The 26,287-nt window shown below is 42.4% G+C and overlaps 1 protein-coding gene across 1 annotated transcript in view; it reads left to right on the plus strand.

Annotated features, from left to right (window-relative positions):
- LOC111978658 (transmembrane protein 150A) overlaps nucleotides 1–26,287 on the plus strand; it is a 101,457-nt gene that overhangs the window by 17,166 nt on the left and 58,004 nt on the right. Inside the window, exons 3-4 of the mRNA XM_024008848.2 lie at nucleotides 7,280–7,327; nucleotides 9,388–9,474. Coding sequence (XP_023864616.1) covers nucleotides 7,280–7,327; nucleotides 9,388–9,474 — 135 coding nt within the window. The remainder of the gene's footprint in view (nucleotides 1–7,279; nucleotides 7,328–9,387; nucleotides 9,475–26,287) is intronic.

A 26,287-nucleotide genomic window follows, 5' to 3' on the forward strand; every position in this document is an offset into this window, starting at 1 on the left:
RACAATTGTTTTCTAATCCGTGAGCCACATTTTTGTTTTTTTTGGCGGGGGTGGGACCAAATCATGGGCAGATGCCATCAACTGAACAAGTTAGTGGCACCAGTACCATCAGGGGAAAATGTTAGTCTGGAGCCCTGAGTGAAGTAGTCCAAGTTGTAGAACCTTTCATTTATTTAGCATTATATAAACAATAAACTAATCTTTATAGACGGTATTGTAAATGTCCACACCGGTATGTGGATCTTTAAACTCTGTTTATTCAGTTTTACACACATAATAAGACAACACAATATAAATATGATCTGCTCAATTATAAAAAAAATATATAAAGATACCGTACTTTAGACAAGTTAAACACACTGGGCAGAAGGGTACTGAGGTTAAAGGGCAATCTGTAGTCAATACAGGAGCAGAGCAGTCACCTCACCATTGTTCCTGTTAACAGCCGAGGGATAGGGGTGGAGAAATGCAACCACTCACACATTCACAGACAGTCATGGCCACAGACTGACCATCCACCGGATCAATTACAGTGTTTACAAACAGAGYAAAATAAGCTCACATTTAAGGCTCTGTGTCACGATCGTTGTAATATGAATCGGACCAAAATGCAGCGTGGTATGGTTCCATCCTCTTTATTTGGAAGTGAAACACACAGAAAACAATAAAGCGTAAAACGAAACGTCAAGCAAATGTAGTGCTTGCAGGCAACTAGACATAGACAAGATCCCACAAAGCACATGGGGAAATGGCTGCCTAAATATGATCCCCAATCAGAGACAACGATAAACAGCTGCCTCTGATTGGGAACCATACCAGGCCAACATAGATATATAATAACCTAGATAACCCACCCTAGTCACACCCCGACCTAACCAACATAGAGAATAAAAAGCTCTCTATGGTCAGGAYGTGACACTCTGACAATAGGAATAAGGCATCCACAAGTAACATTCAATAGATATCGATGGGCACATCACCAATCTCAATGACCTCCGAAATAAACACTACAAATAGATGCTCCTCCAACCAGTAAATCACAGCGGTGTCAAATACAGATGGATGTTGTTTTAATAGGAATGCCATCAGAGGGTGGACTGTTCAAAGTAAGACCAGAATGGAGCCCAAGCATCATAAAACAGCTTGGAGTTCCCACGTGTATAGAATAAATGTTTTTCTCATTTCAGAGACCACAATACATCTCCCACCCAATATTTATAATATGGGGGAACTACCATCTTCCAGTTTTGGAGTATTAGCCGTCTAGCTAAAAGAGTTGTATAAGCAACAATGTCTGACTGAATTCTTGACAGGGTGTTGCTTATGGGCAGTACTCTGAAAATGGCTGTAAGGGGAGATAGACCTATAACAGTGTCATATACAGTGYATTCGGAAAGTATTCAGACCCCTTTTTCTACATTTTGTTATGTTACAGCCATATTCTAAAATTGATTTAAAAATGTGTCCTCATCAATCTACACACAATACCCCGTAATGACAAAGAAACATTTTTTTTTTCTCATGTTTGCAAATTTATAAAAAAAAGAATGAACAGAAATACCTTATTTACATAAGTATTCAGACCCTTAGCTATGAGACTTGAAATTGAGCTCAGGTGCATCCTGTTTCCATTGATCAACCCTGAGATGTTTCTACAACTTGATTGGAGTCCCCCTGTGGTAAATTCAATTGATTGGACATGATTTTAAAAGGCACACACCTTTCCCACAGTTGACAGTGCATGTCAGAGCAAAAACCAAGCCATGAGGTCGAAGGAATTGTCCGTAGAGCTCCAAGACAGGATTATGTCGAGGCACAGATCTGGGGAAGGGTACCAAAAAAATGTCTGCAGCATTGAATGTCCCCAAGAACACAGTGGCCTCCATCGCCACCAAGACTCTTCCTAGTGCTGGCCGCCCGGCCAAACTGAGCAATCGTGATAGAAGGGCCTTGGTTGAGGAGGTGACCAAGAACCTGATGGTCACTCTGACAGAGCTCCAGAGTTCCTCTGTGGAGATGGGAGAACCTTCCAGAAGGACAACCATCTCTGCAGCACTCCACCAATCAGGCCTTTATGGTAGAGTGACCAGACGGAAGCCACTCTTCAATTAAAAGGCACATGACGGCCCGCTTGGAGTTTGCCAAAAGGCACCTAAAGGACTCTGACCATGAGAAACAAGATTCTCTGATCCGATGAAACCAAGATTGAAATCTTTGACCTGAATGCCAAGTGTTAAGTCTGGAGGAAACATGGCACCATCCCTACTGTGAAGCATGGTGGTGGCAGCATCATGCAGTGGGGATGTTTTTCAATGGAAAGGACTGGGAGACTAGTCAGGATCGAGGTAAAGATGAACGGAGCAAAAACATTCTTTCTGAGTGTCTTCTCAATTCACCATCACATACTTTATTGAGGGGCTATGACAGTCAATTACAAATGAGTCTGACATTATGTATTTTATCTCACCACCACTAATGAGATGGGTGTGATTAATGCATGTCTTGTCGGAACTTCTCAAAGTCAGGGGCGTGGTCGACAGTGCGCACCTCATCTCTGCTGTCACATCCAACCTGGATCGATATTTGTTTTTAATCCCAGTCGGAGCAAATTTTTTCTGATTTCCCAGTTGTCTTGAACGCACTAAGTCGGAAGTCGGAGATTTCCCAGTTCTGTGTTGGTAGTTGTTTTGAACGCGGCATTAATGCTCAGAGGGAGACAGCAGGATATTYCCTTCGAGTCAGGAATCAAAACTCCACCGTAGTGAACCGTGAATACATTCGGTCACATGACAGCTCGAACAGCTGTTTAATTTCACTTACCGGCATGTCAATCCAGGATCACAGTCAAATGGATTGGGAAGTAGGTCCCAAAGTGCTTTTCCAAGTGTTTGAGGTAAGCAGTCATCACTCCTGTGGGACTCTTATTGATGCTGTTTTCTGTTAGTAACATTCACAGCCGAGGGAAGGGGGCATGGTTCGCTTTTGAAAGACTCTCCAATAAGAATTACTTCCTCTGAATCCACTGTTTTGGTCACTCATCTATAGAATGTTTTTGTATTTCCCCTGCATGCTTGCGTTCAGTTTGTTCAGTTTCCCAAATATGTCTGTTACATAGGCAAGGAGACACATTTTCTTTCATTACAAAAAAAGTCAACCAAGTCTTTTTTTAAAAACTTTTACTTGGTACTCATCCCGGATCCGGGAGCACCCCCACAGTAAAAAAGCTGACTAGCATAGCCTAGCATAGCGTCACAAGTAAATACTAGCATCTAAATATCATTAAATCACAATGTCCAAGAGACACCAGATGAAAGATCCACACTCTTGTGTAATCCAGCACTATCATTTCTGATTTTTATAAAATGTTTTACAGGAAGACAAATATGTAAATCTATTAGCTAACCACGTTAGCAAAAGACACCACTTTTTTTTACTCCACCAGTTTTTTTACTCCATCAGTAGCTATCACTAATTCGACTAAATAAGATATATATAGCACTAACCAAGAAACAACTTCATAAGATGACAGTCTGATAACATATTTATGGTATAGCATATGTTTCTTTAGAAAAATTTGCATTTTTCAGGTATAAATCATAGTTTACCATTGCAGCCACTATCACAAACTCACCAAAGCGACTAGAATAACTACAGAGAGCAACGTGTATTCCTAATTACTCATCATAAAACATTTCTTAAAAATACACAGCATACAGCAATTGAAAGACACAGATCTTGTGAATCCAGACAATATTTCAGATTTTCTAAGTGTTTTACAGCGAAAACACAATATATCGTTATATTAGCATAACATGAGCTAAAATCACCCCAGCATTGATTCAAGGCAAAAGAGCGATAACGTTATCACCACCAAAATATATTAATTTTTCACTAACCTTCTCAGAATTCTTCAGATGTAACATCATATTACACAATGCATATAGAGTTTGTTCGAAAATGTGCATATTTAGCATCACAAATCGTGGTTAGCAATGTAATCTGTCAAACATGGCATGCATTCTGGCCGGCGCCATCTTGGAAAGGCACCTAAGTTTACGATTATTTATCGATTAGATTGACTAAAAAAATACAGGTTGGACAGCTAATGAAAGATGCATTAGTTATTAATGCAACCGCTGAGTTAGATTTTTTAAAATTAACGTTACTAGACATACAGTGTGCGTTACAGCCAGACTAGTGCCGCAACAATGGCCGACAAATGCGTTTACATTTTTCCACATAAATACGGAATAAATCACATAAATAGCTCTTACTTTTGGACGAGCTTCCATCAGTATCTTGGGCAAGGTGTCCTTTGTCCAAAAGAATCGTTGCTTTGTTGTAAAACGTCCTCTTCAAACTTCGGAACTAGCAGCTAACAACAGCTACGTGCACACACATGTCCAAATCCTCAAACGCAATACTACGAAAATTCAGAAAATAGCAATATACTCGCATAAACTGATATAAATCGGTTTCAAATAACTTCGTTATGATGTTCTAACACCTATATCGAATTAAATCACAGACGGATATATCTTAGGCCGATAACAAGAGCTTTTCAACATGCCATTCTGATGTCCTCTCTTGCGCCTTGGCGAGCGTCCAAAAGAACGGACATGTCACTCCTTTTGCCATTTATAAACTCTGAGAATACGTAGAGACTCCATTCACTTCTCATTGGTTACTGACATCCAGGGGAAGGCGGGTGCAGTTCATTTCGATCCATAGGGCACACACAGAGCTTTAAACTGATCTGAGAACAGAGACTATTTTTATGGCCTTCGCATGTCCTGTCATGATTTTCGCTGTAGAAAGAGTTCTGGTTCACCCACAGACATAATTCAAACGGTTTTAGAAACTAGAGATTGTTTTCTATCCAATAGTAATAATAATATGCATATTGTACGAGCAAGAATTGAGTACGAGGCAGTTTAATTTGGAAATGTAAAAAAAGAAATAGTGCTAACAGCTCCCCCTATTGACAAAAGGTTAACATCCGTTGTAAATGACAACAGTTCCTCTTTCAATGCGAAAAAGCTTTCCAACACTCCCCTCTCGAAACCACCAAGCCTCGGTATGAAATAGATGACTGTCTTGCGCTGATCCCATATCTCCACATAGTTTTGCGAACAGGCTTGCGCRCAGTTGATGTGTTTCGATGTAGTTTACGCTTCGAACACACCGACAGGGTAGTGCATTTTGGTATACCAGAATTACATAAATTTCCAATGAAAGACTGCGTTTGCCTTGCAGCATTGCGTTTCAGAGGCAGTTGCAATGCGTTTGGTGTGGTGCATATGTTGGATTTATCGAACAGTATCCGTAGACGGCTTGACAGAAATTGTGAATGTGGAACTTTTGTTGCATACTATTTTGCGCGAAACACTGTTGGTGTGTTCAAAGCGTTACAATGGAAGTTACCTGCTGCAGTATATCTCAGAGTTCTGCGCTCAGCTCTTTTGCTGCTAGTTGCTCTCGTTGTATCATACAATGAATGCATCTGTATGGCAGAGGGAGACACATTCATAACTAGAGTGCAGAGGCCTGCCCGCCGTCCTGCTATAGATGGAATCTGTTTTTCGTCAATATAGCCACACAGCACACTGAACATCCCCTGTGCCATTTCATGCTTGGGAATCGTGAGACAGAACAATACGTCATCGTGAATATCATCCCCTGACATATACAGCGAACAAAAGTCAATGCATGGGCATCTCCGCACTCACAGCTAACGTCAATTTGGCGAGCATAATCTGGGGATTTTTTTTTTTTCTTCCCAATTTCCTCTTGATTGCTAGCAATAGTATGAATTATTTGTTTAACAATGTTATCTGACAAAGGTATTGCTGTGAGTTTCTGTACCTCTGCCTCCCCACACATAGTTTTCACCATATCAATTGAGACTGGTAAGTCTCTGCAATAGTGTGTGGTTTCATAGCGTAGCAGGCATAGCCATTCACCTTGGGAATGATTGAAGTGTAATGGGTGCTACCTGTGTTTGCTGAATGGGTGCAAGAGTGAAGTTCCTAATGGTGCTGAAACCCCCTATTCTCAACCACCGAGAATGGGCGCTTATCCATCTATAAACCAAAGACTGTAAAAAAAAAAAATATGAACACAGYCTACCTATCGCTCTTGTAATTTCTTTGGCCCGGTCAGAATCAGCTGCCAAGGGCTGCTTGAATGCAGCGGGGCGATGATGTTGTTTCTTTGCGTTTCGGTCTTGCTCCGGTATACTGGGGTGATGTCCACRTAAATGTGTCAACATATTTGAGGCGTTAGCAATTGCATAGGCTTTTCTCGTTGAGTGTGGCGAAATACTGTTAACGTTTTATCCACAACTCTCTGTCCGTCGCCGTTGTAATCTACTGGGAAGCCAAAACATTCCCAAACTGGATATTTAAACAATGATGGAAGATCCTCCACTTCTGGTTGATCGACCCCACCACTCGCAGAACTAGTTCCCGGCTGCGCCTCACAAAGGACAGTTTGAAATGCGCCAATTAAGATTTTAATTTTGATTGCAACGTGCACATAGGCTCTAGTTGTTTTAAAATCTCTCTGGGATATGTGGGACGGTAGCGTTCCACCTGGCCAACATCCAGTGAAAATGCAGAGCGCCAAATTCAAATAAATTACTATAAAAATTAAACTTTCATGAAATCACACATTCAATACACCAAATTAAAGCTACACTTGTTGTGAATCCAGCCAACATGTCAGATTTAAAAAATGCTTTACGGCAAAAGAAAACAATGCTATTATCTGAGGATAGCACCCCAGCTAACAATCACAGACCATTAATATGCATATATTAGCATCTGGGACATTTCCAAATGTGAAAATGCTGCCCCCTATCCTAGAGAAGTTAACTGAACAGCCTGAAAAGTTGTTTTCAGCTCAGATTTACTCGAGGTATAGGCCTACAATGCAGCATAGCCTAAAGGCCTAGTGTTTTTGTTTTGTATTTTTTATGTATTCATTCAGGTTCACAGTGTGGACCGAACCGAGATACCCGTACGCACATGTGCGATTACACCCCTACAATAGTACGTTGCATATTTTAATATGAATGACTGGGCATTAATAAGTGTAATGCTTCAAGTAATCAAATGTTCAAGTTCCAGTTGTGTGGTCCAGATTTAAGACCATGGTTAGTTGATGAGTTGAGTCAGGTGTGTTGCATCCTGCCTGATGTGTTTAACCCTAACCATTGCCCTTTACCTGATCMATGTTGTCTATCTGATGTATAGGCTAACTCTTTTCTTCGTCACAGGTACGCTATGGCCTTGTACAACCAGCATGTCTGCCCTGTGGATAACTGGTACGTAGCTAAATCATATCTCATTCGTGTTAAAGTGTAACTGACAGCCTTTGAACTACTTTGCAGATATGAAACAGACAGACAATCATAATACCAGTCAAAAATAGAATTATGGTATAAAACCAACATTATAAGAGGTTTTAAAAATGGGTTATATTTGACTCAACATTCCATGACATACAGTAAGGAATTGTTGGCAGAATTGATGGATGCAGTTCAATGCATGATTAATATAATTCACCAATACATTTCTTGGTAGTCCAAAAAAGGTTGCTATCAGGTTGTAAATCAGTTTCAATGACTCAATATTTTGGACAAAAACTGATGAATGTCAATACAATCAAACTACCAGGGGCAATGATCCCAAGTCAGTCATAACGTGGCTAATAGGCTAGCATATCTATATATATAGCAAGCTAAAAACACAGGAGCCTAACGTTAGTTATATAGCTAGCTAGGAGGATGTCATGTCATCGGAGGAGTGGGTGAGTGGCTGACTTTTTCCCTCATAGTTTTTCGGAGGCTACACAGCTACAGATGCACGTGTCATTTGGTGTGCCAGAGCTCAGAATAACTGGTGAATTTACGAACGCGTAACACCCGCTGAATWTGACCGGTGTCAGTAAACATAGGCAAAAAAAGTCATAGTAAAAGTTCCCAAATGTAAGAGGACTCCCGTGGTATTTACATATTTGCAGTAGTTTGCGATGTTGCAACACACAGTCAAGTTCAAAGTGAATGATGGCAGGCCCTTGTGGCAAATGGCTTGTTTGCATAATGGCCTACTGTAGCTCTGATTGGCTATGTTAAGGGGAAAGGGGGATACCTAGTCAGTTGTACAACTGATTGCATTCAACTTAAATGTGTGTTCTGCATTTAACCCAACCCCTCTGAATCAGAGAGGTGCGGAGGGCTGCCTTAATCGGCAGCCACGTCTCCGGCRCCCAGGGAACAGTGGGTTAACTGTTGCTAAAATGCTGTCAGTTCCAGTTTAATAACTGGTTATAACTGGTTTTAACTTTAACCGGTTATAATTTAAATCCTTGAATGGGCCGCCTAAGCATTTTTTTCCCGGGCTGCCTATGTAAAAAACAGATATAGATCTTTTTATTTAATTTTAGAAACACATTTTCGGGATGGAAAAACACTTTCAGTGTAAACTTAAACGATTAAAACCAGATATAAAGTATGCAGAAAAGATAATGGAGCTACAGTATATGTTTTTTATAATACGCCCCCTGCCACGCCACCACCTAAGCCCCTTTTTGATCCAGGGCAAACCCTGTTTAGGCTAGTTAATGTTTAGGCTACAAATAGAAACTCTAGCACTCACGGCCATTGTCCCTATAATGTGACACCACACCTGTTTCTGGGGCTAGTAGGTGCAGACACTGACCTACAGCATACAGTATGTCTAAMGGGAATGCTAGAAAAACATGAATGACAACTTTATTGAGAGCAGGTGGAATAACACTCAAAGTACCATTGTATTGTCTCACTCTGTGGTGGGAGAACCAATAATATACAACATTGATGCTAATATTTACCTCAGGTTAAACACACCAGTATAATGTTGCTGGTCTTGTGAGAATTCAAACTGTACCACACAGAGGGAGGTGCATTCTTCTGTGTGTGTGTGTGTTTATATGGTGTGGGAGTCTCAGCAGTGGTTCACCAGAGTATTTCTGGGTGATGTAAAAACCACATGTGTGTAACGTGTGTGTGACAATGTGTGTGCGCTGCGACATACTGTCCTTAGTGATGATGTTTAACTGTCTTTGACTCACTCCCAAAGTCTTACACCATACTGGGTGTGTGTGGGGTTGTCAAAACAGTCTTCCATGTAATGTCACTTCCAGACTTGTATTTCCATAACAGGACTATTGCAATAGAGAAACATAGTCTGCTATTACGCACTAGACTGTTCCACAGTGTTACAATTACAAGGCCTGACATGATTTTTAAAACCATGTACTCATCAGAACATTCCCCCTCCTGTGTGTCTGTGTGTGTGTCTGTGTGTGTGTTTGTGTGTGTGTGTGTGCATTTTATTTGTCTAGGCTGTATAACCAGTCATGTGAGGAGGAGCTTTATCTACAGAGTGGACCAACTTTGTGCTGTACTCTGGACAATGTTCCTCTCATCAGGTTAGTCTAATCACTCACTCACTCACCATGTTGTGCTGCTGCCATGTTGTGCTGCTGCCATGCTGTGCTGCTTTCATGTTGTGCTGCTGCCATGTTGAACTGCTACCATGTTGTGTTGATACGATGTTGTTGTCATGTTGTGTTGCTGCCATGCTATGTTGTTATCTTAGGTCTCTCTTTATGTAGTGTTGTGGTGTCTCTCTTGTCATGATGTGGGTTCTGTCYTATATATATATWTTTTTTTAATCCCCGCAGGAGGCCTTTTGCCTTTTGGTAGGCCGTCATTGTAAATAAGAATTTGTTCTTAACTGACTTGCCTAGTTAAATAAAAAAATACAAAATAAATCGCTCAGTGAATTTAGAAAAAGTAAAACAAGTGCTCATACCAAATGGCACCCTATTCCCTATATACACTGCTCAAAAAAATAAAGGGAACACTTAAACACACAATGTAACTCAGTCCAATACACTTTGTGAAATCAAACTGTCCACTTAGGAGCAACTGATGCAATAATTTACATGCTGTGTGCCAAATGGAATAGACAAAGGTGGAAATTATAGGCAATTAGCAAGACACCCCAATAAAGGAGTGATTCTGCAGGTGGGGACCACAGACCACTTCTCAGTTCCTATGCTTCCTGGCTGATGTTTTGGTCATTTTGAATGCTGGCGGTGCTCTCACTCTAGTGGTAGCATGAGACGGAGTCTACAACCCACACAGGTGGCTCAGGTAGTGCAGCTCATCCAGGATGGCACATCATGCGAGCTGTGCAAGAAGGTTTGCTGTGTCTGTCAGCGTAGTGTCCAGAGAATGGAGGCGCTACGGAGACAGGCAGTACATCAGGAAGACGTGGAGGAGGCTGTAGGAGGGCAACAACCCAGAGCAGGAGGAGCACGCTCTTTGAGAGGAGGAGCACTGCAGAGCCTGCAAAATGAACTCGCACGGCACAAATGTGCATGTGTCAGCATATTGGTCTCACAAGGGCTCTGAGGATCTCACTCTCGGTACCTAATGGCAGTCAGGCTAACCTCTGGCGAGCACATGAAGGGCTGTGTGTCCCACAAAGAAATGCCACTCCCACAATGAGACTCACACGCCAAACGGTCATGCTGGAGGATGTTGCAGGAGAGAACCGTTCTCACGGCGTCTCCAGACTCTGTACGTTGTCACATGTGCTCAGTGCTCAGTGTGAACCTGTTTCATCTGTGAAGAGCACAGGGCGCAGTGGGAATTTGCGAATATTGGTGTCCTCTGCAAAATGCCAAACGTCCTGCACGGTGTTTGGGCTTAAGCAAAACCCCCTTGTGGACGTCGGGCCTCACAACCTCTGGAGTCTTGGTTTCTGACCGTTTGAGCAGACACAATGCACTTCGTGCGTGCTGGAGGTCATTTTGCGGGTCTGGCAGTGTCCTGCTGATCAACGGCGGAGGTAAGCGTACGCTGATGGGTTGTTGCCCTTAAACGGGCCTCTGCACGTCTGTGATTGTACTGGCGTGGTTCCTGGTAGCGTCATGTCTCTGGACCTAAGCTGAAGACACAGCCAAACCTTCTTGGACAGCCTGATTGATGTGATCCATGGATGAGTGCATACCTGAGACTGTGTGGGTTGTGAGACTCGTCTGATGTGCACTAGAGTGAGAGCACCCGCAGCAATCCAAAGTGACCAAAAATCACGCCAGGAAGATAGGAATGAGATGTGGTTGTGGTTACATGCAGAATCACTCCTTTATTGGGGGTGTCTTGCTAATTGCCTATAATTTCCACCTTTTGTCTATTCCATTTGCACAACAGCATGTGAAATTTATTGTCAATCAGTGTTGCTTCCTAAGTGGACAGTTTGATTTCACAGAAGTGTGATTGACTTGGAGTTACATTGTGTTGTTTAAGTGTTCCCTTAATTTTTTTGAGCAGTGTATATATATCTATATATTTATTTATTTTAATCTTTATTTAACTAGGCAAGTGACGCCCCTAACCCGGACAATTSTGTGCCGACTCCCGATCACGGCTGGTTGTGAGCCCGGGTTCGAACAAGGGTCTGTAGTGACGCCTCTAGAACTGAGATGCATTGCCTCAGACCGCTGCGCCACTCGGGGGCCCCCAAATAATGCACCACCTTTGGTCAAATGTAGTGCACTAAATAGTAAATAGGTTGCCGTTTGGGATGGACACAGCACACAAACTCTCAGCTCTATTTGTCTCCATTCAGACAGACTGACCATGCACACAGGAAAATACTCCCCTTCTATCTCTACTACAACATTCTCTTGAACACCCTTGTTGCCACAGGAAAGAGAATAATCATCTCTGGCCTCCTGCCATGCTATAGAAGTTACAGCCGCCTCGCTGCCCTAAACGAAACGAGTTTCTGAAGAAACTTTGCAAAGACAGGAATTTCTCTTTTTGTGACAATTTTGACTTGCTGTGGGAGCAACCAACACTCTTTAAAAGAGAAGGCATTCACTCTAACCGCGGAGGTTCCCGGATTATCTCCATCAACATAGCAAACTGCTTAAGAGACTGACTGTCTAGTCTCCAGTCCTCCATCTCCAGTCCCTTCTGTCATAATAAGCAACAGAGAACATGGAAATTGTATTTAAAGTTGAAATAATATATATATATTTTTAACCAGGTAGGCTAGTTGACAACAAGTTCTCATTTACAACTTCGACCTGGCCAAGACAAAGCAAAGCAGTGCAACACAAACAACAACACAGAGTTACACATGGAATAAACAAACATACAGTCAATATTACAATAGAAAAAGTCTACATACAGTGTGTGCAAATGAGGTAGGATAACGGAGGTAAGGCAATAAATAGGCCATAGTGGCGAAATAGTTACAATATAGCAATTAAACACTGGAGTGATAGATGTGCAGAAGATGAGTGTAAAAGTAGAGATACTGGGGTGCAAAGGAGCAAAATAAATAAAATAAATAACAGTATGGGGAGGAGGTAGTTGGATGGGCTAATTACAGGTGGGCTACAGGTGCAGTGATCTATGAGCTGCTCTGACAGCTGGTGCTTAAAGCTAGTGAGGGAGATATGAGTCTCTAGCTTCAGAGATTTTTTGCAGCCAACGAGAGCATACAGGTCGCAATGGTGGGTAGTATATGGGGCTTTGGTGACAAAACGGATGGCACTGTGATAGACTGCATCCAATTTGCTGAGTAGAGTGTTGGAGGCTATTTTGTAAATGACATCGCCGAAGTCGAGGATCGGTAGGATAGTCAGTTTTACGAGGGTATGTTTGGCAGCATGAGTGAAGGATGATTTGTTGCGAAATAGGAAGCTGATTGTATATTTAATTTTGGATTGGAGATGCTTAATATGAGTCTGGAAGGAGAGTTTACAGTCTAACCAGACACCTAGGTATTTGTAGTTGTCCACATATTCTAAGTCCGAACCGTCCAGAGTAGTGATGCTGGGCGGGCTGGCAGGTGTGGGCAACGATCGGTTGAATAGCATGCATTTAGTTTTACTTGCATTTAAGAGCAGTTGGAGGCCACGGAAGGAGAGTTGTATGGCGTTGAATCTCGTCTGGAGGTTAGTTAACAGTGTCCAAAGAAGGGCCAGAAGTATACAGAATGGTGTCGTCTGTGTAGAGGTCTATCAGAGAATCACCAGCAGCAAGAGCAACATCATTGATGTATACAGAGAAGAGAGTTGGCCCGAGGATTGAACCCTGTGGCACCCCCATAGACTGCCAGAGGTCCGGACAATAGGCCCTCCGATTTGACACACTGAACTCTGTCTGAGAAGTAGTTGGTGAACCAAGCGAGGCAGTCATTTGAGAAACCAAGACTGTTGAGTCTGCCAATAAGAATGTGTTGATTGACAGAGCTGAAAGCCTTGGCCAGGTCGATGAATACAGCTGCACAGTATTGTCTCTTATCGATGGCGGTTATGATATCGTTTAGGACCTTGAGCGTGGCTGAGGTGCACCCATGACCAGCTCGGAAACCAGATTGCATAGCGGAGAAGGTACGGTGGGATTCTAAATGGTCGGTAATCTGTTTGTTAATTTGGCTTTCGAAGACCTTAGAAAGGCAGGGTAGGATAGATATAGGTCTGTATCAGTTTGGGTCTTCAATCTTGAAGAGGGGGATGACCGCGGCAGCTATCCAATCTTTGGGGATCTCAGACGATACGAAAGAGAGGTTGAACAGGCTAGTAATAGGGGTTGCAACAATTTTGGCGGATCATTTTAGAAAGAAAGGGTCCAGATTGTCTAGCCCAGCTGATTTGTAGGGGTCCAGATTTTGCAGCTCTTTCAGAAAATCAGCTATCTGAATTTGGGTGAATTAGAAGTGGGGGTGGCTTGGGCAAGTTGCTGTGGGGGGTGCAGGGCTGTTGACCGGGGTAGGGGTAGCCAGGAGGAGGGCAGCTGGGAGGAGGTGCTCTAATTCTCCATGGACTTTAAAGTGTCCCAGAACTTTTTGGAGTTTGTGCTACAGGATGCAAATGTCTGTTTGAAAAAGCTAGCCTTTGTTTTCCTAATTGCCTCTGTATATTGGTTCCTAACTTCCCTGAAAAGTTGCATATCGCGGGGGCTATTCGATGCTAATGCAGTATGCCACAGGATGTTTTTGTGCTGGTCAAGGGCATTCAGGTCTGGAGTGAACCAGGGGTTATWTTCTTTCCTGGTTCTACATTTTTTTAATGGGGCATGCTTATTTAAGATGGTGAGGAAGGCACTTTTAACTTCTCTAGGGTAGGGGGCAGCATTCGGAATTTTGGATGAAAAGCATGCCCAAAATAAACTGCCTGCTTCTCGGGCCCAGAAGATATGATATGCATATAACTGGTAGATTTGGATAGAAAACACTCTAAAGTTTCCAAAACTGTTAAAATAGTGTCTGTGAGTTTAACAGAATTGATTTGGCAGGCGAAAACCTGAGAAAAATCCATTCGGAAGTAGTTTTCTTTTGGTTTTGTAGTTTTCTATTCAATGCCATTACAGTATCCATTGACTTAGGACTCAAATTGCAGTTCCTATGCCTTCCACTAGATGTCAACAGTCTTTAGAAATTGTTTCAGGCTTGTATTCTGAAAAATGAGGAAGTAAGAGCAGTCTGAATGAGTGTACCCTAAAGTGTCACAGAGCTTTTTCATGCGTGCGACCGAGAGAGTGCCTTTCTTGTTTACCTTTTATATTGACGACGTTATTGTCCGGTTGAAATAATATTGATTATTTAGGCTAAAAACAACCTGAGGATTGAATATAAACATCGCTTGACATGTTTCTTTGAACTTTACGGATACAATTTGGATTTTTTTGTCTGCCTGTTTTGACTGCGTTTGAGCCTGTGGATTACTGAAGAAAATGCGCAAACAAAACTGAGGTTTTTGGATATAAAGAGACTTTATCGAACAAAAGGAACATTTATTGAGTAAATGGAATGTCTGCTGAGTGCAACCATATGAAGATCATCAAAGGTAAGGGATTCATTTTATCTCTATTTCTGACTTGTGTAACTCTTCTATTTGGCTGGTTACTGTTTGTAATGATTTGTYTGCTGGGCTGTGTTCTCAAATAATTGTAAGGTATGCTTTCGCCGTAAAGCATTTWAAAAATCTGACACCGTGGTTGGATTCACAAGAAGTTCATCTTTGAACCTATGTAAAATATGTTTTGTTTTCTGAATTTTTAGAATGAGTATTTCTGTATTTGAATTTGGCGCCCAGCAGTTTCACTGGCTGTTGAAGAGGTGGGACGCTAACGTCTCACGTACCCAAGAGAGGTTTTAACAACAGACTTTCATCATGCTTTTAGGGAAGGGCACTCAACATGCTTGGCACTGACACAAATGACTGTAGATTGGCTGACAGAAATTTATAGTAAGAAGATTGTGGGAGCTGTTTTGTTATATTTCAGTGCAGCTTTTGATATCATTGATCATTACCTAATGCTGGAAAAACGAAATGTTATGGTTTTATATCCTCTGCCTTATCATGGATTGAGAGTTACCTATCTAATAGAACACAGAGGGTTTTCTTTAATGGAAGCCTCTCTAATGCAAATTTGGTTGAGTGTGGCAGCCGGCTTGGGCCATTATTGTGTTCTGTTTTTACTAATGACCTTCCACTGATCTTAAATAAAGCCTGTGTGTCTATGTACGCTGACGACTCAAACGTATACATGTCAGATACGACAGTAAAATAAATAACTGACACCCTTGCCATAGAGCTCCAGTCAGGTTTTGAATAGCTGACTAGTAATAGGCTGGTGGTAAATATCTCTGAAACTAAAAGCATTGTTTTTCTTTACAAAAGACTCACTCAACCCTAAACCTCATCTAGATCTAATGCTGAATAATGTGGCGATTTGAGCAAGTTGAGGAGACTAAACTGCTGGGTGTCACCCTAGAAGAAAGCTGTCATGGTCAAGACAATAATTGCTAAAATAGAAAGAAGTCTGTCCATGATAAGGCTTTGCTCTGCTTTCTTTCTAAATCAACCAGTCAGGTTCTACGGGACCTAGTTTTGTTACACCTAGACTACTGCCCAGTTGGAAAATTGCATATGGTCCAGAACAAATCAAATCAAATTCTATTTGTCACATACACATGGTTAGCAGATGTTAATGCGAGTGTAGCGAAATGCTTGTGCTTCTAGTTCCAACCATGCAGTAATATCTAACAAGTAATCTAACAATTTCCCAACAACTACCTTATACACACAAGTGTAAAGGAATGAATAAGAATATGTACATAAAAATATATATGGATGAGCGATGGCCGAACGGCATAGGCAAGATGCAGTAGATGGTATAGAGTACAGTATATACATTTGAGATGAGTAGTGTAGGGTATGTAAACATTATATAAAGTGGCATAGTTTAAAGTGACTAGTGATACATTTATTACCTCCAATTTTTTATTATTAAAGTGGCTAGAGATGAGACAGTATGTTGGCAGCAGCCACTCAATGTTAGTGATGGCTGTTTAACAGTCTGATGGCCTTGAGTTAAAAGCTGTTTTTCAGTCTCTCGGTCCCAGCTTTGATGCACCTGTACTGACCTCGCCTTCTGGATGATAGCGGGGTGAACATGTAGTGGCTCGGGTGGTTGTTGTCCTTGATGATCTTTTTGGCCTTCCTGTGACATCGGGTGGTGTAGGTGTCCTGGAGGGCAGGTAGTTTGCCCCTGGTGATGCGTTGTGCAGACCTCATTACCCTCTGGAGAGCCTTACGGTTGTGGGCGGAGCAGTTGCTGTACCAGGCGGTGATACATCCCGACAGGATGCTCTCGATTGTGCACAGTTTGTCTGTGATGTGTACGCCGAGGAACTTTAAAACTTTCCATCTTCTCCACTATTGTCCCGTCGATGTGGATAGGGGGGTGCACCCGCTGCTGTTCCCTGAAGTCCACGATCATCTCCTTTGTTTTGTTGACGTTGAGTGTGAGGTTATTTTCCTGACACCACACTCCGAGGGCCCTCACCTCCTCCCTTTAGGCCGTCTCGTCGTTGTTGGTAATCAAGCCTCCCACTAGTGTCGTCTGCAAACTTGATGATTGAGTTGGAGACGTGCATGGCCACGCAGTCATGGGTGAACAGGGAGTACAGGAGAGGGCTGAGAACGCACYCTTGTGGGGCCCCAGTGTTGAGGATTAGCGCGGTGGAGATGTTGTTTCCTACCCTCACCACCTGGGGTGGCCCGTCAGGAAGTCCAGGACCCAGTTGCACAGAGCGGGGTCGAGACCCAGGGTCTCGAGCTTAATGACGAGTTTGGAGGGTACTATGGTGTTAAATACTGAGCTGTAGTCGATGAACAGCATTCTTACATAGGTATTCCTCTTGTCCAGGTGGGTTAGGGCAGTGTACAGTGTGATTGCGATTGCGTCATCTGTGGACCAAATTGGAGTGGGTCTAGGGTGTCAGGTAGGGTGGAGGTGATATGGTCCTTGACTAGTCTCTCAAAGCACTTCATGATGACGGAGGTGAGTGCTACGGGGAGCTTCCTGTTTTAGTCTCTGTCTATAGGCTGGGAGCAACAAAATGGAGTCGTGGTCAGCTCTTCCGAAAGGAGGGCGGGGATAGGGCCTTATATGCGTCGCAGAAGTTAGAATAACAACGATCCAGGGTTTTACCAGCCCTGGTTGCACAATCGATATGCTGATAGAATTTAGGGAGTCTTGTTTTCAGATTAGTCTTGTTAAAATCCCCAGCTACAATGAATGCAGCCTCAGGATATGTGGTTTCCAGTTTACATAGAGTCCAATGAAGTTCATTCAGGGCCATCGATGTGTCTGCTTGGCGGGGATATATACGGCTGTGATTATAATCGAAGAGAATTCTCTTGGTAGATAATGCGGTCGACATTTGATTGTAAGGAATTCTAGGCCAGGTGAGCAAAAGGACTTGAGTTCCTGTATGTTGTTATGATCACACCACGTCTCGTTAATCATAAGGCATACCCCCCCGCCCTTCTTCTTACCAGAGAGATGTTTGTTTCTGTCGGCGCGATGCGTGAAGAAACCAGGTGGCTGTACCGACTCCGTTAGCGTGTCTCGAGTGAGCCACGTTTCCGTGAAACAAAGAACGTTACAATCTCTGATGTCTTTCTGAGCAGCACGTATTGCACTTAGATGTACACAGAGGGCGAATGTCAGTATGCATGTCAATCTCTCCTGGCTCAAAGTTGAGGAGAGATTGACTGCATCACTATTGGTCTTTGTACGAGGTGTTGCAGAGTTGCCAACTCTCACGCATTGGCCTTGAGACACAGGCATTTGACCCTCTTCTCACGGTACACCTCTTATATCTCACTCATTGAAAAGTACTACTTTTATTTTTAATTAGTCCATTGCATAGTCAGCGCATTAACTTTTCAACTCCAAATCGTTTTGAAATTGGATCATCTGCACCTGCAATTTAACATCAGCAGCTGAACCTCGATCATTGTCCTGTCTTGCCACAGCACTGTGAACAGCGGCACATTGAAGCATGTGATTGGTCTAGTTATGTAAGGGATCAAGGGGATTGGATGAATGTTTTAAAGAAACGCCCCTCAAGATTAGAGTGGAGCTCATTGGAGAGAGAGAACGTTCTCTGCTGAGTTTATACAACTCTGAAAAGAGTAGCAATGTAGACCTGTTTTATGTACAATGTTGTCAACAAAATTAGGTTGCTGTTACTTCAGTCGTTATTGCAGAATGCAGCCTTTTAACAGCATGTGCTAAAGTCGATTTAATCGACACTTGCATTAGTCCCCTCGTTTAGCGTTTAGGCTGTGACAACGAAAAGGCAGCAGACAGACCTACAKTATTTGGTAGGGTGACCTCATTTATAACTGAAAATAATTTTTTAAAACAGATTGTGAACCCAGAAAATATACGTTTTATTCTAGAGGGGCGACAATAAATATAACAATTATTTGGTTAGTGTTTCGGGGCACATTTATGTAATCTTGTCTTCAGAAGATTTTATTTATTTACTTAATTTAGTGGGATCAGTGGAACAATTCTCCTTCTTAACAATGGGCTAAAATATAATTACTGAACACTACTGTTATTCCCCACACTTATTTTATTATTACACTTCTTCACAATTTTGCCACTGTAATCACATATTTGAAATCTGATATGGCTACTTGTGTCTTTGAAAATGAGTTATATGAGGCTATGTATTTTTGCAGACATTTATTGACAGTTTGAATAAGTCATACAAATAAGCATTGGATATTAAATGCTCCATGAATCAAATGTAATTTTTTACATTTTAGTATTGTGCACATGCTAGACAGAGATGGTAGGGGTACTCACAACTCATAAACGCATCATATTTTGTCTATGTAGAGTAAGGTGATGGCAAGGATCTTCAACTAGTAGGCATAAGCCACCTGAATATTCATATTCATTAGATGTTTCATGAAGTTTGGGTGATTTTGAGAAATTGTTTTAACAAGAACATTTTCAAACACCCAGAACTTCAGTGAGGCCAACCCTCCTGAAGAGCAAGCAGGATTTTCTTCTATCCTTATTTTGAAGAGAGAGTTCATCCAAATTACAAAATGTTTGTGTCCTTACCTTGAAAGTTGTCTATGGACAAGGAGACAAAAATCTATGATTTAGTTACCCATTGCCATCAACCATTAATATACACTGCTCAAAAAAATTAAGGGAACACTTAAACAACACAATGTAACTCCAAGTCAATCACACTTCTGTGATTGACTTAGGAAGCAACACTGATTGACAATAAATTTCACATGCTGTTGTGCAAATGGAATAGACAACAGGTGGAAATTATAGGCAATTAGCAAGACACCCCCAATAAAGGAGTGATTCTGCAGGTGGTGACCACAGACCACTTCTCAGTTCCTATGCTTCCTGGCTGATGTTTTGGTCACTTTTGGAATGCTGGCGGTTGTTTCACTCTAGTGGTAGCATGAGACGGAGTCTACACCCACACAAGTGCTCAGGTAGTGCAGCTCATCCAGGATGGCACATCAATGCGAGCTGTGGCAAGAAGGTTTGCTGTGTCTGTCAGCGTAGTGTCCAGAGCATGGAGGCGCTACAGGAGACAGGCCAGTACATCAGGAGACGTGGAGGAGGCCATAGGAGGGCAAACCCAGCAGCAGGACCGCTACCTCCGCCTTTGTGCAAGGAGGGCAGGAGGAGCACTGCCAGAGCCCTGCAAAATGCCCTCCAGCAGGCCACAATGTGCATGTGTCTGCTCAAACGGTCAGAAACAGACTCCATGAGGGTGGTATGAGGGCCCGACATCCACAGGTGGGGGTTGTGCTTACAGCCCAACACCGTGCAGGACATTGGCATTTGCCAGAGAAACCAAGATTGGCAATTCGCAACTGGCGCCTGGTGTTTCTCACAGATGAAGCAGGTTCACACTGAGCACATGAGCACATGTGACAGACGTGACAGAGTCTGCAGACGCGTGGAGAACGTTCTGCTGCCTGCAACATCCTCCACAGCATGACCGGTTTGGGGTGGGTCAGTCATGGTGTGGGGTGGCATTTCTTTGGGGGGCACACACAGCCCTCATGTGCTCGCCAGAGGTAGCCTGACTGCCATTAGGTACCGAGATGAGATCCCAGACCCCTTGTGAGGCCATATGCTGGTGCGGTTGGCCCTGGCTTCCTCCTAATGCAAGACAATGCTAGACCTCATGTGGCTGGAGTGTGTCAGCAGTTCCTGCAAGAGGAAGGCATTGATGCTATGGACTGGCCCGCCCGTTCCCCAGACCTGAATCCAATTGAGCACATCTGGGACATCATGTCTCGCTCCATCCACCAAGCCGCGTTGCACCACAGACTGTCAGGAGTTGGCGGATGCTTTGTCCAGGTCTGGGAGGAGATCCTCAGGAGACATCCACCTCATCAGGAGCATGCCAGGCGTTGTAGGGAGGTCATACAGGACGTGGAGGCACACACATACTGAGCCTCTTTTTGACTTGTTTTAAGGACATTAACTCAAAGTTGGATCAGCCTATAGGTGTGGTTTTCCACTTTAATTTTGAGTGTGACTCCAAATCCAGACCTCCATGGGTTGATAAATTTGATTTCCGTTGATAATTTTTGTGTGATTTTGTTGTCAGCACATTCAACTATGTAAAGAAAAAAGTATTTAATAAGAATATTTCATTCATTCAGATCTAGGATGTGTTATTTTAGTGTTCCCTTTATTTTTTTGAGCAGTGTACATTTTTACTTTGAATTTCAACCCCCAAAAATCACAGAGTAACAAAGTCGTCACCTTTTTTTAATGTTAATTTAAGGTTTAAAGCATCCTGAACAGACCTGACCTCTGGTTTTTATTTGTTTTATTTTCCACGGATAAGCCATGTCAAAAATATTTAGAATTGCAGGAAATTCACTTTAAAACAGTACAATTTTCCATCTATGTCAGGGGGCAATGAAATTCACATACAAAATCTCACTCCAAGCTTTCTTCAGAAGTTGGCAGCCCTGATGTTGTTTGGGTACAAAACTGTCTGTTCAAGCAGTTGGCACACAGTTCGGACACTCATCAGTACCACACAAGACATGCAGCCAGAGGTCTCTTCACAGTCCCCAGATCCAGAACAGAGGCGGGGAAATGCACAGTATTAAATAGAGCCATGACTACATGGAACTCTGCCATCCCAGGTAACTCAAGCTAGCAATAAAACCAGGTTTTTAAAAAACGGATAAAGAATACCTTACGGCACGATGTGCACTGTTAAGAGACATTTTTATGTATTTTTCATTGTATTGTATTATGTATTTTATGTATTATATTTGTGTTTTGTTTCCTGTTTTGACCCCAGGAAGAGTAGCCGCTGCCTCTGTTATTTTTTCTCCTTCCCTCTCGCTTGCACTTCACCACCCCTTTCTCTTTCCTTCTTTCTCATTCTTTCTCCCTTTGTTTCCTCCTTTTCTCTCTCTCTCTAATAGGAACACGGTGCTGTTGTTTCTCATGACCTGAGTCACCAGCCAGTTGGCACTCACTGACTGAAGCTCAAAGGGACTGTGCACACTTGTGATTGTTTGTGTGTATAGTCACACACAACTGTTTGCGTGTGCACAATTACGTGTCTAAAGTATATGCGTGCACATGTCTGCATAATAGTGACGGGGAAAAATGTATACAGTTACATATTGGGATATTATTTTTGACGATATATCGTATCGTTTTGACAATATTATTTTTGCTCTAGTTGGCTGTACCTGCACCAAAACTCCAGTATTTCCCTTCATAGCTTGTTCTCCATCTTCTTTTTAAATAGGGAGCCAATTATTTTGCAACACTTTTATTTCCATGACTGATCAGAACTTGATTTCTCATGTCTCTCTCTTGTCCCTCTGCAGCAGACATATGGTGAGCAATATGTTTGGAACATCGAATCGCAATAAAATCACAATATCGAATCGCAATACATATAGAATTGTGAGAATCGCAATACATATAGAATTGTGAGAATCGCAATACATATAGAATTGTGAGAATCGCAATACATATAGAATCGTGAGAATCGCAATACATATCGTATCGACACCAAAATCTTGGGATAATATCGTATTGTGTGGTCCCTGGCAATTCCTAGCCCTACTGCATATGTGTGTGTGTGTGTGTGTGTGTGTGTGTGTGTGTGTGTGTGTGTGTGTGTGTGTGTGTGTGTGTGTGTGTGTGTGTGTGTGTGTGTGTGTGTGTGCCTATCTGTGTGTGTGTGTGCCTGTGTGTGTGTGTGTGTGTGTGTGTGTGTGTGTGCCTATCTGTGTGTAATTCCTGTTTCCGAAAATAACTGACAGCTGAGATTTCCTGCCTTCCTCCATGGAAGCAGGAAAGGGTGGGAAGGCACAGGTCTGCACATGCCTGATATGCACACACACACACACATTTATACTGACTCTACACACACTTACATACAATCATCATGTATGTTGCTGCTACTCTGTTTATCATATATCCTGATGCCTAGTCACCCTACCCATATACAAATCTACCTCTATCACTCCAGTATCCCTGCATATTTTAAACATGGTATTGGAACTGACACTGTATAAAGCTTCTTACTACGTTGTTTTTCTTCTTTTTATTTGTGTGTTTTTGTTCTAAGGTATGTTTTTTTTTTGTGCTACATTGATATTGATTACTGCATTGTTGGGTTTGGAGCTTGCAAGAAAGGCATTTCACTGTATTTGTGCACGTGGCATTAAAACTTGAAACACACACACAGTCAATTCCCCAGAAAAGAGGAGTTTGTTTTCAGATGGGGGGAGTGAGAGAATAAAGAGACTTGTGCTTTGTTTAGCCTCTCCAATTCCCAGAGCTTTGAACATCAAAGGACCATTAGGGAATGTAAATATATGGTTTCTATGAAAGACTTGGGGAATGTAAATATATGGTATTGAAAAAGCTTACAGGATATCCTGCCTCTAGAAGTTGCAATTACTCTTGAATGGTTTTCCAATCTGGCTATGAATGAGAGAAAGGGTTGAGTGTGTGCTTGCTTTTTATTGTCTGTCTGTATGTGTTTGTTTGTGTGTGTGTGCTTTTTAGTGTCTGTCTTCGAGTGTTTGTGTGCGTGCTTTTTAGTGTGTGTGTGTGTGACAGAGTGGCGAGATCTAGTCAGCTGAGAGGGATTGGTGTTAACAGGAGACAGGACCAGGCAGACAGGCCACACTCACGCACATACACAGGAACACACACACACACACACACACGCACACAAAAACACTCGAAAGCAGGCAGGCAGGAGGGCGGTATTATGGCTGATTGCCTCCCCCCTATAATGGCTGGTTCCTTCACTTAATTTTCCTAGAACACAGGCTAGAAGAGTAGGTGAAAGGTCAAATGCTATTGCATGGCAGAGGAGATCACTCAGGCCTTTTCTYAATTGGATTTCCTCGATACTTGTGTCCTTTTCTTCGTCCTCACCTCCTTTTTGAAAAAGTTTAAACGTAATCAAGGAGAGGAGGAGAGGAAACGTGGAAACAAGTGCACTTGTATAAAAGACTCCTTCTCTGCTAGCGTGTCATCAGGCAAATTATGTTTACATAGATGGAATTCCAAAATACATGTTTATTTTTATTTATTTCGTCTTTATTTAACCAGGTAGGCTAGTTGAGAACAAGTTCTCATTTGCAACTGCGACCTGGCCAAGACAAAGCAAAGCAGTTCGACACATACAACAACACAGAGTTACACATGGAATAAACAAACATACAATCAATAATACAATAGGAAAATCTATATACAGTGTGTGCAAATGAGGTAGGATAAGAGAGGTAAGGCAATAAATAGGCCATGGTAGCAAATTAATTACAATATAGCAATTAAACACAACAATTAAACAATGGTAGGATGTGCAGAGGATGAATGTGCAAGTTGAGATACTGGGGTGCAAAGGAGCAAGATAAATAAATAAATACAGTATGGGGATGAGGTAGATTGGATGGACTATTTACAGGTGAGCTATGTACAGGTGCAGTGATCTGTGAGCTGCTCTAACAGCTGGTGCTTAAAGCTAGTAAGGGAGGTAAGAGTCTCCAGCTTCAGTGATTTTTGCAGTTCATTTCAGTCATTGGCAGCAGAGAACTGGAAGGAGAGGGGGCCAACGGAAGAATTGGCTTTGGGGTGACCAGTGAGATATACCTGCTGGAGCGCGTGCTACGGGTGGGTGCTGCTATGGTGACCAGTGAGCTGAGATAAGGCGTGGCTTTACCTAGCAGAGACTTGTAGATGACTTGGAGCCAGTGGGTTTGGCGACGAGTATGAAGCGAGGGCCAGCCAACGAGAGGATACCGGTCACAGTGGTGGAAAGTATATTGGTCTTTGGTGACAAAATGGATGGCACTGTGATAGACTGCATCCAATTTGCTGAGTAGCGTGTTGGAAACTATTTTCTAAATGACATCACCGAAGTCGAGGATCGGTAGGAGGGTCAGTTTTACGAGGGTATGTTTGGCAGCATGAGTGAAGGATGCTTTGTTGCGAAATAGGAAGCCGATTCTAGATTTAATTTTGGATTGGGGATGTTTAATGTGAGTCTGGAAGGAGAGTTTACAGTCTAACCAGACACCTAGGTATTTGTAGTTGTCCACATATTCTAAGTCAGAACTGCGGGCAGCGATCGGTTGAAGAGTATGCATTTAGTTTTACTTGCATTTAAGAGCAGTTGGAAGCCACGGAAGGAGAGTTGTATGGCATTGAATCTCATCTGGAGGTTAGTTAACACAGTGTCCAACAAAGGGCCAGAGGTATACAGAATGGTGTCGTCTGTGTAGAGGTGGATCAAAGAATCACCAGCAGCGAGAGCGACATCATTGATGTATACAGAGAAGAGAGTCGGCCCGAGAATTGAACCCTGTGGCACCCCCATAGAGACTGCCAGAGGTCCGGACAACAGGCGCTCCGATTTGACATACTGAACTCTATCGGAGAAGTAGTTGGAGAACCAAGCGAGGCAATCATTTGAGAAACCAAGGCTGTTGAGTCTGCCAATAAGAATGTTGTGATTGACAGAGTCGAAAGCCTTAGCCAGGTCGATGAATACGGCTGCACAGTGTTGTCTCTTATCGATGGCGGTTATGATATCGTTTAGGACCTTGAGCGTGGCTGAGGTGCACCCATGACCAGCTCTGAAACCAGATTGCATAGCGGAGAAGGTACGGTGAGATTCGAAATGGTCGGTAATCTGTTTGTTAACTTGGCTTTCAAAGACCTTAGAAAGGCAGGGTAGGATAGATATACAGTGGGCTCCAAAATTACTGGCACCCCTGACTGGCAATGCACAAACAATGCCTAAACAAATATAAACAATATAATTTTTGAGATAAACTCAAAATACCAACATGTGAGAAATACTGTTCTTTATTAATGTTTCAATGGAACCAACCAAAATAATTTATTGATTTAATTAAAAATCAATGTCCTCCAAATCAGGGTTTCACAATGAATGGCACCCTTAAAGATTATTGTAAATAACATCTACCAAAATTAAACCACAAATTAAATTCCACTTATTTAAGTGTATCTAGTCTTAAGGAACTATATTGTGCCATTACATCACTTCCTGTTTCACTAGGGTATAAAAATTAGGTAACACACATGCAATATCCCGCTGTCATCCAACACCATGAAGAAAACAAAAGAACTAGCAGTTCAAAAGAGACAGATGGTCATAGACCTTCATAAATCTGGTAATGGCTACAAGAAGATCCACAAACGATTGAATATACCACTGAGCACTGTCAGGGCAATTATTAGAAAATTCAAAAGATATCACTGTGAAAGAATTGCAGGCCTTGGTGGCGTCTTGGGGCCACCAGGTTTCAAAAAGCACCATCAGACGCCACCTCCACATCC

This window comes from Salvelinus sp. IW2-2015, linkage group LG18 (assembly GCF_002910315.2).
Source record: "Salvelinus sp. IW2-2015 linkage group LG18, ASM291031v2, whole genome shotgun sequence".
Lineage (NCBI taxonomy): Eukaryota > Metazoa > Chordata > Actinopteri > Salmoniformes > Salmonidae > Salvelinus > Salvelinus sp. IW2-2015.